A 12197-nucleotide genomic window follows, 5' to 3' on the forward strand; every position below is an offset into this window, starting at 1 on the left:
TTTGGTTGTTGAATTTGTGGAAACTAGTATTTAGATATTTAATTACTACATACTTGTTTGAATTTTTAATTTTTCTTTCCTTTTTGAGATTATAGTATAATTATATCATTTCTAACTCCCCTCCCCTCAACCCTTCTATATCCCTCCTTGCTCTCTTTCAAATTCACATCCTGTGTTTTTATTAATTGTTGTTACATACATTTATGTATATGTGTATATTCCTAAATACAACCTGATCAGTCTATATAATGTTACTCATAGTTTGCCTAAGGATGCTGAACAAGAGTCCAACTCCTCTCCATGGGGCTCCTTGGCTTCCTTTATGGGGTTGTGGTTGGATGCTAAGAACAAGCATTCTAGACTATGGAAATGTGAAAGAAGGGCAGAAGTTATCCATCTGTAGAGATTGGGACCCATTTTTGTCATAGTCTCTTGATCAGTCACAAAGCCTGGACTGATACAATAGGAGGCCACAGGCAACATCTCTCAGGAGAAGTGTCAAGGAATTTGCATTTACTTCTACTCTATTATAGTCTTCTGTGTACAAACTATATTCTTCTCATATAAAAATTGGCTTTTCTCCTTCACATTGCCTCCTCCAAATCCCATTCAATAATAATGAAAATTATTACCAAATGCATATATAATAGTGTATCAAGTCATCTTTTGTGTCTTTGCCCCTTTCAGCCTAAGCAAGTACAATTATTAGAAGCAGTTTACATTATTACTGGGGAAAACAACATACATGTATATTTCTTTTCCAGGTAGCTTTTGAGTCACCTCTGTGCACAGGCACTAGCATTTCTTGGAGGACTTGTTCTTACATCTCTCTGGGGTCTTACAGTTTTGCTAAACTTTGCACCACTTTGTAATATGCATTATTTTTTCTTTAGCTTTTGTAGAATTTTCCTTACTCTTCAGTCATTCCTACCAGCCTTCCTGTGGTCTTCTATCTTCTACCCATCATGTAGAACCAAAGCCATTATTTATTCATTAGCTACTGGAACATTCTATCCTGGTACCAAATTCTTTTCTGGTCATCTGGGACAAACTAGCCTAAAAATTAGTACCTTATTCCACTCACAATTCTGCCTAATTCCATTAGGCAGAATGGAAGGTTCAGTTGAGGTGGTTTATTATGTTCCATGCAGCTCACCAGGATTATTGGGCTGACCAGTTGATGCTGGTTGTCTGATAAGAATCAGACATTAAGGAACTGTCAATAATATGGGCCTTGTCATGCAGTGGGGCAGCTTGACTTCTTACACCCACACAACTGTGTTGTAAGAAGTATTCCAAGGGACTAGAAGCAAAAGACATCATTTTCATTGCCAAGAAGAGGCTAGAAATGGGTCCAACATTCCCAAGGCTTATTATTGATGATCAGTAATCACAGAGCCAGAGGAGGGGACCTCACCTGGCAAGCAGAAAACATCAAGGACTTTGCAGTCATCTCCAATGTGACAAGCCAACAAAACAATTGGATGATAGTTATTATTATAACGTCACATCTATCCACTCCCATTCTACTACTCCAAGTGAAGCAATAGACTCTGGGATCATCGTGTCCAAAGATACTCCACAGCTTCCAGCATCTGCTCAGAGCTACCGAAATACACATCCGTGACCTAGGTATGTAGTTCTGGCATATCCTCTGGGCTGTGGTACCTGTGACTTTAATCCTTACTATCTCTGACCCAAACCTAAATCTTATTATTCCTTAGATGTAGGTTTACATCACTGGGGGAAATGGAATGGCACTAATTAAGTTGGCCTGGCTTTTTTTCGCCTGTGGCTCTTCTATCCTTTCAAATTCTACCTCTAAGGTGTATGCTGAGCAACTTGCACAGGTACAAGAGCAGATGTTTTACCCAGTAGAACTTGTACCAGAAATTAATAGTCTCTTAGAAGTCTGGGCAGAGGAGGAGGATGGAGTTTGAGGACATAATTCCTTGGTGCACTGTGGCAGAGTGTTGCTGACATCACTTGGTCCTCCCCTAGTGATGGGGATGGCTTCTAAAGGTAAATAGCAAATTTGTCTTAGGAAAATGCTTTTGGAGCCCACCTTTTTGGGCTGTCTTTAATAGGTAGACATTGATCCCTGATAGCTAAATGAATGGATATGTGGTTGTCATCTGAGTAGATACCAATTAAAGGTCTGATATGAATGTTGTCAGCCTTGTGGCCAGTGATGTCTGTGTATTTATCAGCTTACTGTTGCTATAATGAACTACCAGCTTATAAGGAAATAAGGTTTATTTAGCTCAAGGTTTTAGAGACTGAAAGCCCAAACAGTAAGATACATGCCACTTATTGTAAGGATTCTTCTGGTTACATCACTTTAGCTCTTGCTTCTTGTGAGAGGCAATCAATCATGGCAGGAAAGGGAGGGACTAGTAATGACCTGAATCTGGGCCCCACCTGATGAAGACCCTACCTGTTAACATCGCTACACTGGGAACCCATTTTCCACCACTTGAACTCCAAAGAGTTAAACCACACCCAATCCATAGAAGTCTGTAACTTGACCCCTGATGCTCTCAAGTCCTCAAAGACATTGGAATTATCCTGTTTGCAAAGTTGAAGTAAAGACTGACTCAAACCCTATTCCTGTTTCCTTACATTTCACAGATGGCTCTTGTGTGTTGGGGGGGGGGTGTCACTGATTTCTCATATTTGCTGATTTTGTTCCCAAGGTGCAAATATTTAAGTTACTTTCCCATTGGTGCTAAATTGATTCAAAACTTTGGTCTTCTCCACCTCAAATAAAATAAAATAAGCACTCTCACAAAGCATATGTATTAGTCCAATGTTTCTCCAACCACTGTTGAGTCTGCCTTCTAGATCTATTCAATAAGTCTCTAGAGGGTGGCACCTCATCTTCAGTGTCCTCCTAAATTTCTTTGGGTATTCCTATGTCAGCCGTAATGGATAAAATGCCACGCAGCACAGTGCACCTCATGATACAAGTGTGAGTAGGAATCAGCCAGGGATCTTGTTAAAATCCAAGTTCTGATTCTGAGTGGGCCACAGGTTCTACATTTCTGATGATCTGTAGACCATGCTTGTTTTGCAGATCCACAGAGTACACAAGGAGCTAGCAGGCACAGGCTGCCAGGGGCTCACACTGAACAGCAGACACACTCCTTGCAAGTAAGAGTCAGTGGTGTCAGGTGCCCCTCAGAGCCTTCATGCGTTGTTAATCTTAGCTCCCTGCCCTCCTTTTCTTCACACTTACTTCAGTTTCACTCTGCTTGTACCACTTGCTCCTTCTTCATTTGGCAGATCAGTCTTGTCCTGTCCCCAAGCACACCCAATGACACTGTAAGAGCATTCCTCTAACCCCTGAATGTACTGTCAAAAGGCAGTACTCCTAAACCATAGTGTCCTAAACCTTCCTATTTCTAACTGACATTTGGGAATTTTTTTTCAAAGTACCTTTAAGTCCAAAGAGATATTTGATGATACTCCTTAGTAAGAGTTGAATTGAAACAATTTAGTAGTATGTTTTGCCTGAGTCTATATTCTATATTTCATCCAATAACTTTATCTTAGAGCCTTCATGTGAGTGTGCTGAGGTGCCCTACAGTTCTATACTTAAGGGACTGTGTTTCTAATTGATAGAAATGTGATGTGTAACCCCCACAGCAAGGTAAGAAAACATTATCAGGTATGTCCAACTTTTTGACCATATAACACATCATTGTCATCTATGAAGTTCATGCCTGAGAACCATGAAATTGATTACTTTTTTCTTAAAGCACAGTTTTGTAAGTTTACAATTGCTGATTGAACTGCATAGTTATCCTCAATCACATGTACATACTAGCTACAGGCTGGACATGCCTGTGGCTAAGCTGGTGCTTGTATCTGATCCAAAATGAGACTGAATATGACAGGAGAGGTGATTTCAGGGTTGTGTGTCCCACTGCCCACAGCAGATGCAGTCTGGTGCAAACAGGCCAGGACTTTGCTCTTGAGTTACTTCCCTGTGGAATTTCCAAGGAGTACAGCAGTTAAAATGATATAAGACATAAAGTGAGAGATAACAATGACTTATTTATTATCAGAAAATCAAGGTGGAGAGCTGAGTAATTGTCTGAAAGCTAGGTCATCCAAAAGCCCAACTGGTTTCCGGTTAAGAGCCCAACCCTGCATCACACTGAGTCTCAACTCTATGTTTAATATAGTGGCCGGCTTTGTCCTCTGATCCCCAGGCAAGCTTTATTGGGATACACAATATATCACTACAGAGTATTATTTTCTTAGTGTCCTTCAATCCCTTTTTTTTTTCACTCTTTCTGTCTCTTCTGTGGGACTCCCTGAGCCCTGAGGGGAGGGATTTGATAGAGACATCCCATATGGGGCTGAATGTTCCAAAGTTTCTCACTCTCTGCATAATGTCTGGCTGTGGGTCTCTATGTTTGCTCCCATATGCTTCAGGAGGAAGCATCATTGATGATGGATGAGCAAGGTACTAATCTGAGTATAGCAAAATATCATTAGGAGTGTTTCATTATTCCTTTTTTTTTTTTTTTTTTTTTTTAAAGAAATGGTGGTACAAATTTTGTGCCACCATTGGCCTAGCATATCTTGCAGGCAGGACACCATTGTAGACCAGAGGCTTTGTGGCTGGCTTGGCATTTACATTTCTTTTTTGGTAGCATGCAGAGTACCTTCCTGTACCAAAGATGGTAGAAGGTAAGGGTGGAGGCTCTGCATAGGCACCAGCTGGACTTTTCCATGTTCAATGAGTTGTGTAGGTGTCTTCAGCAGTGGGGCCTTGCTGTCACTTTGTGGGGATCAACCTGTTGTATATAGTGTATTGGCAACAACTTCGGTTGTTTGGAGATTTCCATGGGATCCCTTTGGCCAACAACTCAATATAGTTAGATGTAACTAAATCCTGGTACTGGGAGCTTCATTTGGTGACAAGAGATGGCCAGCTGGAACTCTCTCTCCCCCATTATTTGGCATTTCATTGAGATCACCTTCATACATGTACATATTTTAGGAAGCTTTTACTGTATTAGGTTTCCATATTACCCCCCAAATGGCCTTTAATTTTAGCTGTGTTTTCTTATCCCCTCCCTCCCTCCTTTCCCCCCTCCCCCTTGATACTTCTGTTCCAGCCCCACCACTATCCATCCATAACTATCTATTCTATTTCCTTTTCCCAATGGGATCTATCTGTAACCCCCAATCCTTTACTCTATACCTTACCTCTGTGGATTTATGGATTGTAGCTTGGTTGTCATTGACTTAATAGTTAATATCTACATATAAGCAATTATGTACCATATTTCTCATATTTGTCTTTCTGGGTATGGGTTACCTCACTCTAGTTCTATCCATTTGCCTGCAAATTTCATGATTTTATTTTTTAAAATGGCTTAGTAGTGCTCCATTGTGTAAATGTACCACATTTTCTTTAGCCACTCATCTGTTGAGGAACATCTAGATTGTTTCCAATTTCTGGCTATTATGAATAGAGCAGCAAGGAACATGGTTGAGCAAATGTCTCTGGGGTAGGATGGAGTATCTTTTTGGTATGTGCCTAAGAGTGGTATAGCTGGGTCTTGAGGTAGATCTATTTGGATGCTTTTACATGCATTCATCCAGTTTGACCAGCACCATTTGTTGAAGATGCTCTTTTTCTAGTGTGTGTTTCTGGCTTCTTCATAAAGAATCAGGTTTCTATAGGTGTGTGGATTTATATCTGTGTTTTCAATTCAATTCCATCGATCAACATGTCTGTTTTTGTGCCAATACTATGCTGTTTTGTTGTTTTTTAAACACTATAGCTCTGTAGTACAACTTGAAATTGGGGATAGTGACACCTCCAGTGCAGTTCTTTATTATTCAGGATTGCCAAAGTGTCTTTCTTTCTTTCTTTCTTTCTTTCTTTCTTTCTTTCTTTCTTTCTTTCTTTCTTTCTTTCTTTCTTTCTTTCTTTCTTTCTCTCTCTCTCTCTCTCTCTCTCTCTCTCTCTCTCTCTCTCTCTTTCTTTCTTTTTTTACTACAACATATTATTCAGCTCCAAAGAAGTGAGATCCTGGACCTTACAACACAAGCATAATTGTGAGCCTGATCTATTCCAGGACACTAGTAGTTGAGTCTTTCAGAGCCTTGCTACCTACCCATGTGACCTCTGATTTACCAGCAGCAGCCGCAGCATTGTGATGCTACTAAAAATACAGATTTCAGGGCCTTCAGGCCTTCTGACTCGGAACCTGCATTCAGGAAGAACTCTACATGGTTCCAGAAAAGCAAACTCACACAGGAAGTACAATATAACAAATGTCCAAAAGTAAATGTTTATTAAAAAAAAAAACCTAGAATTGCCTTTGTAAGTAAAATTAAACTAGAATTACACCATGAATGTGAATGAAGCTGGTCTTGTGACATTAAGGGAACATTTTGAAGTGGAGAGAGGGCTATGTCCTGCAGGTATTAGAGATGTGAGAGGAGGCTTCCTAGGGTTGAAAGTTTCCATAATCGATATTCTCCCGTGTATGTTGGTCCTGCCTTCCCTTACCTCTCCCACTGTGTTCACTCTCTGTTCAGGCAATGGCATCTTCACATAGCTGCTCAGATGTGAAAATTTGCCAGGCTGAATCCCATACAGAGCCAGAAGGTAAGAAACCTCTCTAACGTATCCCTGGCCTCAAAACGTGGTCTCCAAACACAAGGAACTATTCTTAAAACCACCCACAGAAGCCATGCTTTCTCTGACCAACTTGCAAGACATCTGAGCTGCAGAAATCCCTCCAGGACATTAGATAGACAAGGACAGTGATGGAGATAGACGTGTTACAGTTCAGAACCTCAGGCATACCATCAGCAAACACAGAATATTTTTTTTTATTACTTTACATTGTATTAAGTTATTGGACAGGAGGACAGGTGCTGTGGTGCATGTGTGGAGGTTGGAGGACTACTTTTGGGAATCAGTTCTCTTCTACCACCAAACCCAGGGATCAAATTCAGGCCCCCAGGCTTGTCAGCAAGTGCCTTTACCCACTGCGATACCTTGCTGGCCCTGCAGACCAAGTTTAGATATACATGTTCTGATGAAAAAGTTTAAAACATTGTTTTTCCAGGGCACTGTTTGGCAGCCCCCAGACTTTCTTCTTTAAAAACAAACAAATGCACAAACACAAACAACAAACAAAATATCACCAAAGCATATTACCCCTCAGACAAGAGGGATCTGGCTAGGTCAATAAATTATAAATTTTCTAAGCCTCGTTAAGGAAGGGAATGGCTCAGTTGCCCTAAGCCTACTGGCTATGGGTGGGTTAGGACTTCTGTTGGTCTTTTCTGTGTCAAACACACAGATTGCAAGCCCAGCGCCACTTTGAGATCTTTGGCAGCAGTAACTCTGCAGCTCACACACGATTGAGCCTGTATGATAATAAATATTCAGAGACAGGTAATGCCTAGGGGGCGCTCACCAACCTAAGACAGAGTGCCTGTGTGGCCTGGGCAGGCATCTCCATGACGGGTAAGGTGACCTGCTGACGTCCCAAGCAACCTAAGTCAGAAGCTCATTTTCTAGTAAAAGGGGGACCTGTAGGTCCCTGGCCTGTTTGGGGTAACTGTTGCCTTGCTTGCTGACCTTGACCTTGATATCCTCCCTATGCTAATTCCCTGCCGGGTTCCACCTTCCCGAATGCTTAAGGGAAGTTCCTTGTCTATGTATCCTGCATAATGGGCGTTAACAGTTTAGATGCAAGATTGTAAAACATAGGTAGCGAACTTCTACCCTCTGGGGTTCTCCCATTGTATTCAAGACCTCTTCCTCCCTTCAATAAATGGCTATATATATATTTCTTTATGTATATGGGTGTTTTGCCCGCATGTGCATCTGTGTACCATATGTGTGCAATGCCTGTGCAGGTCAGAAGAGGGCATTCAATCTCCCTGGGACTAGAGTTACCAGCAGTAATGAGCCTTCTTGTGGTGCTGGGGATTGAACTCAGGTCCTCTGGAAGATAAAACAACACTCTATCCAGCCCCCATTTTTTGTAATTATTATCAAAATATTTTGAGAAAATATATCTGAGAATTCATGCTATAAAATAATCTTACTTCACATTGTTGAAACTGGAACCTCCCAAAATTAATGAATGTAGAATCTTTTTAAAAGCATTTGCATGCCTTCTGCATATAGTCATGATTTAGAAACTGTAGCCATTAGGAATAAAATCATTCCATATTCTCAGCTGATTGAATTGACTTGCTAATCTGTTGTCTTTGATTCAACAGCAAAATGCCTTCTGCTGTCAGATCCCAGCCCTGTTGCTATGATTTCCAACCATTCAGGTGATCTTCCAAGGGATCTTGGGGTGGCAGGTAGGGGTGGTGGGTTGTTCAGCCTCCTCAACAAAGTAAGCAATTCTTTCTGATGACATGTAAGCAATGTGTGATGTGGCACCTTCCTTTCCTTTGAGACTTCAAAATCTTAACTTTTCAAATAGAACAAACCCTGGGAATTAATAATACAAGGCTTAATGCCCTACTGAATGGACAGATTTCAATGAAGAAGTACAAACCAGATGGCAGGCTGAGCACAAATCACAGGGTAGGAAGGTATGGGCAGAAGACAATAGGGAGGAGAGTACAAATTGGGGGGAGCAGTTGAAAGCATCATGTTTATGAGGCAAGGGATAAACCCGTGTGTGTGTGTGTGTGTGTGTGTGTGTGTGTGTGTGTGTGTGTGTGTGTGTGTGATGGTATGCATATAATACATAATTATATAGTGCAACTGATGACCTGTTACACTACCATCTGCTATTCTAAGTAGATTCAGCCATCAGGCCTGCATTTGGCTCACACTCATCCCTCACGAAAAATCTGACCTCTGTCACTTATGGACAAGTCATCTATTCTAATAGAGATGGCAACACAAACAAGTTCTCTGCCCACAGTAAATCCATATTCGGGGAATCCCCAGCCACAGCTGCAGCTGGCCCTGCCCGATGGCTCAGAGGTTAAGAGCACTGACTGTTCTTCCAGAGGTTCTGAGTTCAATTCCCAGCAACCACATAGTGGCTCACAACCATCTGTAATGAGATCTGTTGCCCTCTTCTGGCGTGCAGTCATACATGCTGTATACATAATAAATAAATAAATCTTTAAAAAAAAAAACAAGTCTTAAAAAAAAGAAAGTCTCAATAAATGCAGATATCTCCCTCTGGCAATCTCCCACTGCCACTCCCTTCCTGACAGAGCTGCTGCTTCCAGCTGCCTCCTGCCCACCCAGCTGAGGGCCCAGACCCAGCAGGGAGAGGATTCAGACAAGCAAATTCTCAATACCATGACTCCTCAGAATAATGACGAGCCTTTAAAGTGCATCCATTCCTCAGATCAACCCCATGAAAGAGAGTTACCTTGTCTAGTCCTCATTTTATTGGTCTGAAAAGTAATATTTGGAGAAATTTAGAAACCTATCTTGTGAATGATAGAAGAGAGGTGATTGATTGGAGAGAGGTGATTGATAGAAGAGAGGTGATTGATTGGAGAGAGGTGATTGTGTCCGAGTCAGCATGGTCTCAGTGCTGCAAAGGGTCCAAAGCTCCTCTATCAGTGAGTTCAGGTTAAAGAAAAAAACAAGAGGACTATACAGTGTCTGAGCCTGAGGCACAAAGCAAAGGTTTACAGCTGGACTCAGACTGACGCACTACGTGGAACCTCTATTACTGTTTTCCAGGTCCAAGAATTAAGTCTTCCCCAAGTAAACATTTTATTCGTGACACAAACCAGCAGATTCTAGTCCTGGAAGGCAGCACCCTCGTGGCGGTTCCAGACAAGCGCTGCAAACGTGGAGGTGACCCTTAATTTTCTTTACCCAGTGGAGATGATATGTGCTCCCTCACAGGCCCTGGGCCTGGTCCCGGCCCTCTTCCAGGGGACTGCTTGGCTTCTCCTCCTCTTAAAAGGAGAAAGTGCTGCTGTTAGGTAGCAGCTGGGGGTGAGTTTGGACCAGTGATGAGCTTGAACAAGTGAGATGATACTGGGAACCAAAGATGTCCCCCAACCAAAAGAAGCCTTTGCAGATGGGTGGGGGGTGATTAAAACCAGAGATGGAGAGAGGGGAGATCTGAGAAGCAGAATGTTCAAGGCTCCTGAATCAATGTGAGTGTGGGGATTTATCAAGCTTGCTATGCCTGAAATGTCAACAGGATAAAAAAGAAAAGGAAGGAGGAGGGGGAAAAGACACTGTTTTTATTCTAGAGCTGACCCGGTTTTCTTTTCCCAGAGACCTTTTATGTGTCAACTTTACCCATAAGTACCAGGAGCTCAAAGGCAAATCGGATTGCTTTGGCTGTATCTAAGGGAGAACGCTATCTCTGCTGTGACAAAGTCAAAAAACCCAAGTGTCCCTCATTAAAATTAAAGGTAAGAGCTAAGGAAATCTGCCTGTCCTCTAGCTCAGGGAAGTAGAACTCCTTAGTGCTAAGACCAACAACCTAAACTTTTTAGCAAAGACCAGCCTGAAATTGCTTCTATCCCCCGAAAAGTATCCTGGTCACGTGTTAGCCACTTCTCAGGCACAGTAACAAATATCTAAGACAATCACCTTCTAGAGAGAAACAGATTTTGGTTTACAGTCTTGGCTAATGGACCCTGATGCTCTGGGGCATCTGTGGGGTGGTACGCCGCAGTGGAAGCATGTGGGGGTAACGGGGCACAGACTGCTCATTTAATGGCTGGGATGCAGAAGAGGGAGAAGGGGTTGAGGTCCCACAATTCCCTCTGAGGGCACACTACCCCACGAGTAAGCCCCCTTTAATATTTCCATCGCTCCCAATGGCCCCATGGTGACTTTGACATGTAGGCCTTTGGGGGATGTTCTAGGTCCAAACTGTAGCAGCTACTAATAAATTCTCCTTTGTATTTCAAAAAGAAAATTAAAGACCTGAAGTCCCTAAAACCTGAGAAGCTCCTGCCCTTGACCTTCCTGAAGGAAAAGGCTGGCTCCTACTTCACACTGGAGTCAGCTGCCAATCCAGGGTACTTTATCTACACCAGCAGCAAACCCAGGCAGCCCGTAGGAGTGACGAAGGAGCTGGGGAAACAGAAAAATACCCAATTTGAATTTGTAAATGCGAATGTGGATCTAAGTGAAGTCGAAGACTGAAAACACAATAGGCCAGTGCTCAGACCAACTATGATAGCAGAATTTGGTCTCAGCCTGATACCAATCAACAAGTAGGAATAACTTCTCTTTATAAATGCTACCTTCAATGAGCAAGTGTGGGGATTTGATTCTTTGTGTGTGTGTGTGTATGTGTCATTTATTTCTTTAAAGTGTTTATAGTTAATTTTAAATTTCTAGGCTGAAATGACTTTATGGAGAAAAATAACCTCAAGACATGTAGTCAAGGAGGAGAGTTTAAATGTTGATACTACCCATAGCTTCATGGGCCTTAGGCCCTGTCTTCACAGAGAAGTAGAGTTGAACTTTTTTTGAATTTTTTTCTTTTTACAACATTGAGTTTACCCACTCAACAAACATTTTATTAATTGCCTCTTAGCACTTTTTAACCACATTGATTTCATCACATTATGAACTAGTTCCTATGAAGAAAAATAATATCATTGAATTTCAATCCATGCTTCATTCAGATAGCACTTATTTAATTTCTCAGTTGGCTAAACCATGTCATTGGTTATTATTTGAAAAAATAACTATGCTAATTCTCTCATTACAAATCAAAGAAATAACACACAGAAAAGTTTAAACTGACAAAATAGTGAGGTCAGATTTTGATTTTTCAAATAAGTAATAGGATGTATGAAAGACCTTCAATGTGTGGTAGGAATTGTAAAAAAGCTACCTATATTTTATAGTACACATTGGGAAACATATTTGGTTCTTTATATTTTTATGCATTATTTGTTTTGCAGTGCTGTGATTGAACCTAGAGACTTGTGCAGGCTGGAAATGCTTTATCATCGTACATAAACTATTCTGAGATACTGTCTTGGTGACTTTTCCAGGCCTTCCCTGTAGCTAGGCAGATCTTGATCTTGTGATCTGGTATATGATAACCTCATCCACTGTGAAAGGCATTGCTTTGTAGTTTCTGTTTATCATAGAGAAGACAGAGGCTTTCCAAGCAGAATCTCAAATAATGGGATTTGCAGTGAGTTTAGATTACAAGCTGCAGGCCAGATGCAGACCAGAG

The 12197-nt window shown here is 41.5% G+C and overlaps 1 protein-coding gene across 2 annotated transcripts; it reads left to right on the plus strand.

Moving 5' to 3' along the window:
* Nucleotides 1–1512: 1512 nt before the first annotated feature.
* Nucleotides 1513–11253, plus strand: LOC121828542 (interleukin-37-like). 2 transcript variants are annotated; one of them, XM_076568630.1, is made up of 6 exons: nucleotides 1513–1632; nucleotides 6568–6637; nucleotides 8272–8328; nucleotides 9716–9832; nucleotides 10265–10404; nucleotides 10913–11253. In XM_076568630.1, exons 2-6 carry the CDS (start codon nucleotides 6571–6573, stop codon nucleotides 11144–11146), a joined length of 615 nt encoding a protein of 204 aa, XP_076424745.1. In that variant the 5' UTR covers nucleotides 1513–1632; nucleotides 6568–6570; the 3' UTR covers nucleotides 11147–11253. The 2 variants fall into 2 exon arrangements, with proteins under 2 accessions (XP_076424745.1, XP_042130640.2); XM_042274706.2 differs by lacking the exon at nucleotides 8272–8328.
* The last annotated feature ends 944 nt before the right edge of the window (nucleotides 11254–12197 follow it).

The sequence above is a fragment of the Peromyscus maniculatus genome, chromosome 4 (assembly GCF_049852395.1).
Source record: "Peromyscus maniculatus bairdii isolate BWxNUB_F1_BW_parent chromosome 4, HU_Pman_BW_mat_3.1, whole genome shotgun sequence".
NCBI lineage: Eukaryota > Metazoa > Chordata > Mammalia > Rodentia > Cricetidae > Peromyscus > Peromyscus maniculatus.

Excerpts from the sequence above, each read along its gene's own strand:
- LOC121828542 (XM_076568630.1), top strand. The coding sequence starts at position 6,571 with ATGGCATCTTCACATAGCTGCTCAGATGTGAAAATTTGCCAGGCTGAA. Across the intron at positions 8,329-9,715 it reads TATGATTTCCAACCATTCAG|GTCCAAGAATTAAGTCTTCC; the intron begins GTGATCTTCCAA and ends ACTGTTTTCCAG. Across the intron at positions 9,833-10,264 it reads CAAGCGCTGCAAACGTGGAG|AGACCTTTTATGTGTCAACT; the intron begins GTGACCCTTAAT and ends TTCTTTTCCCAG.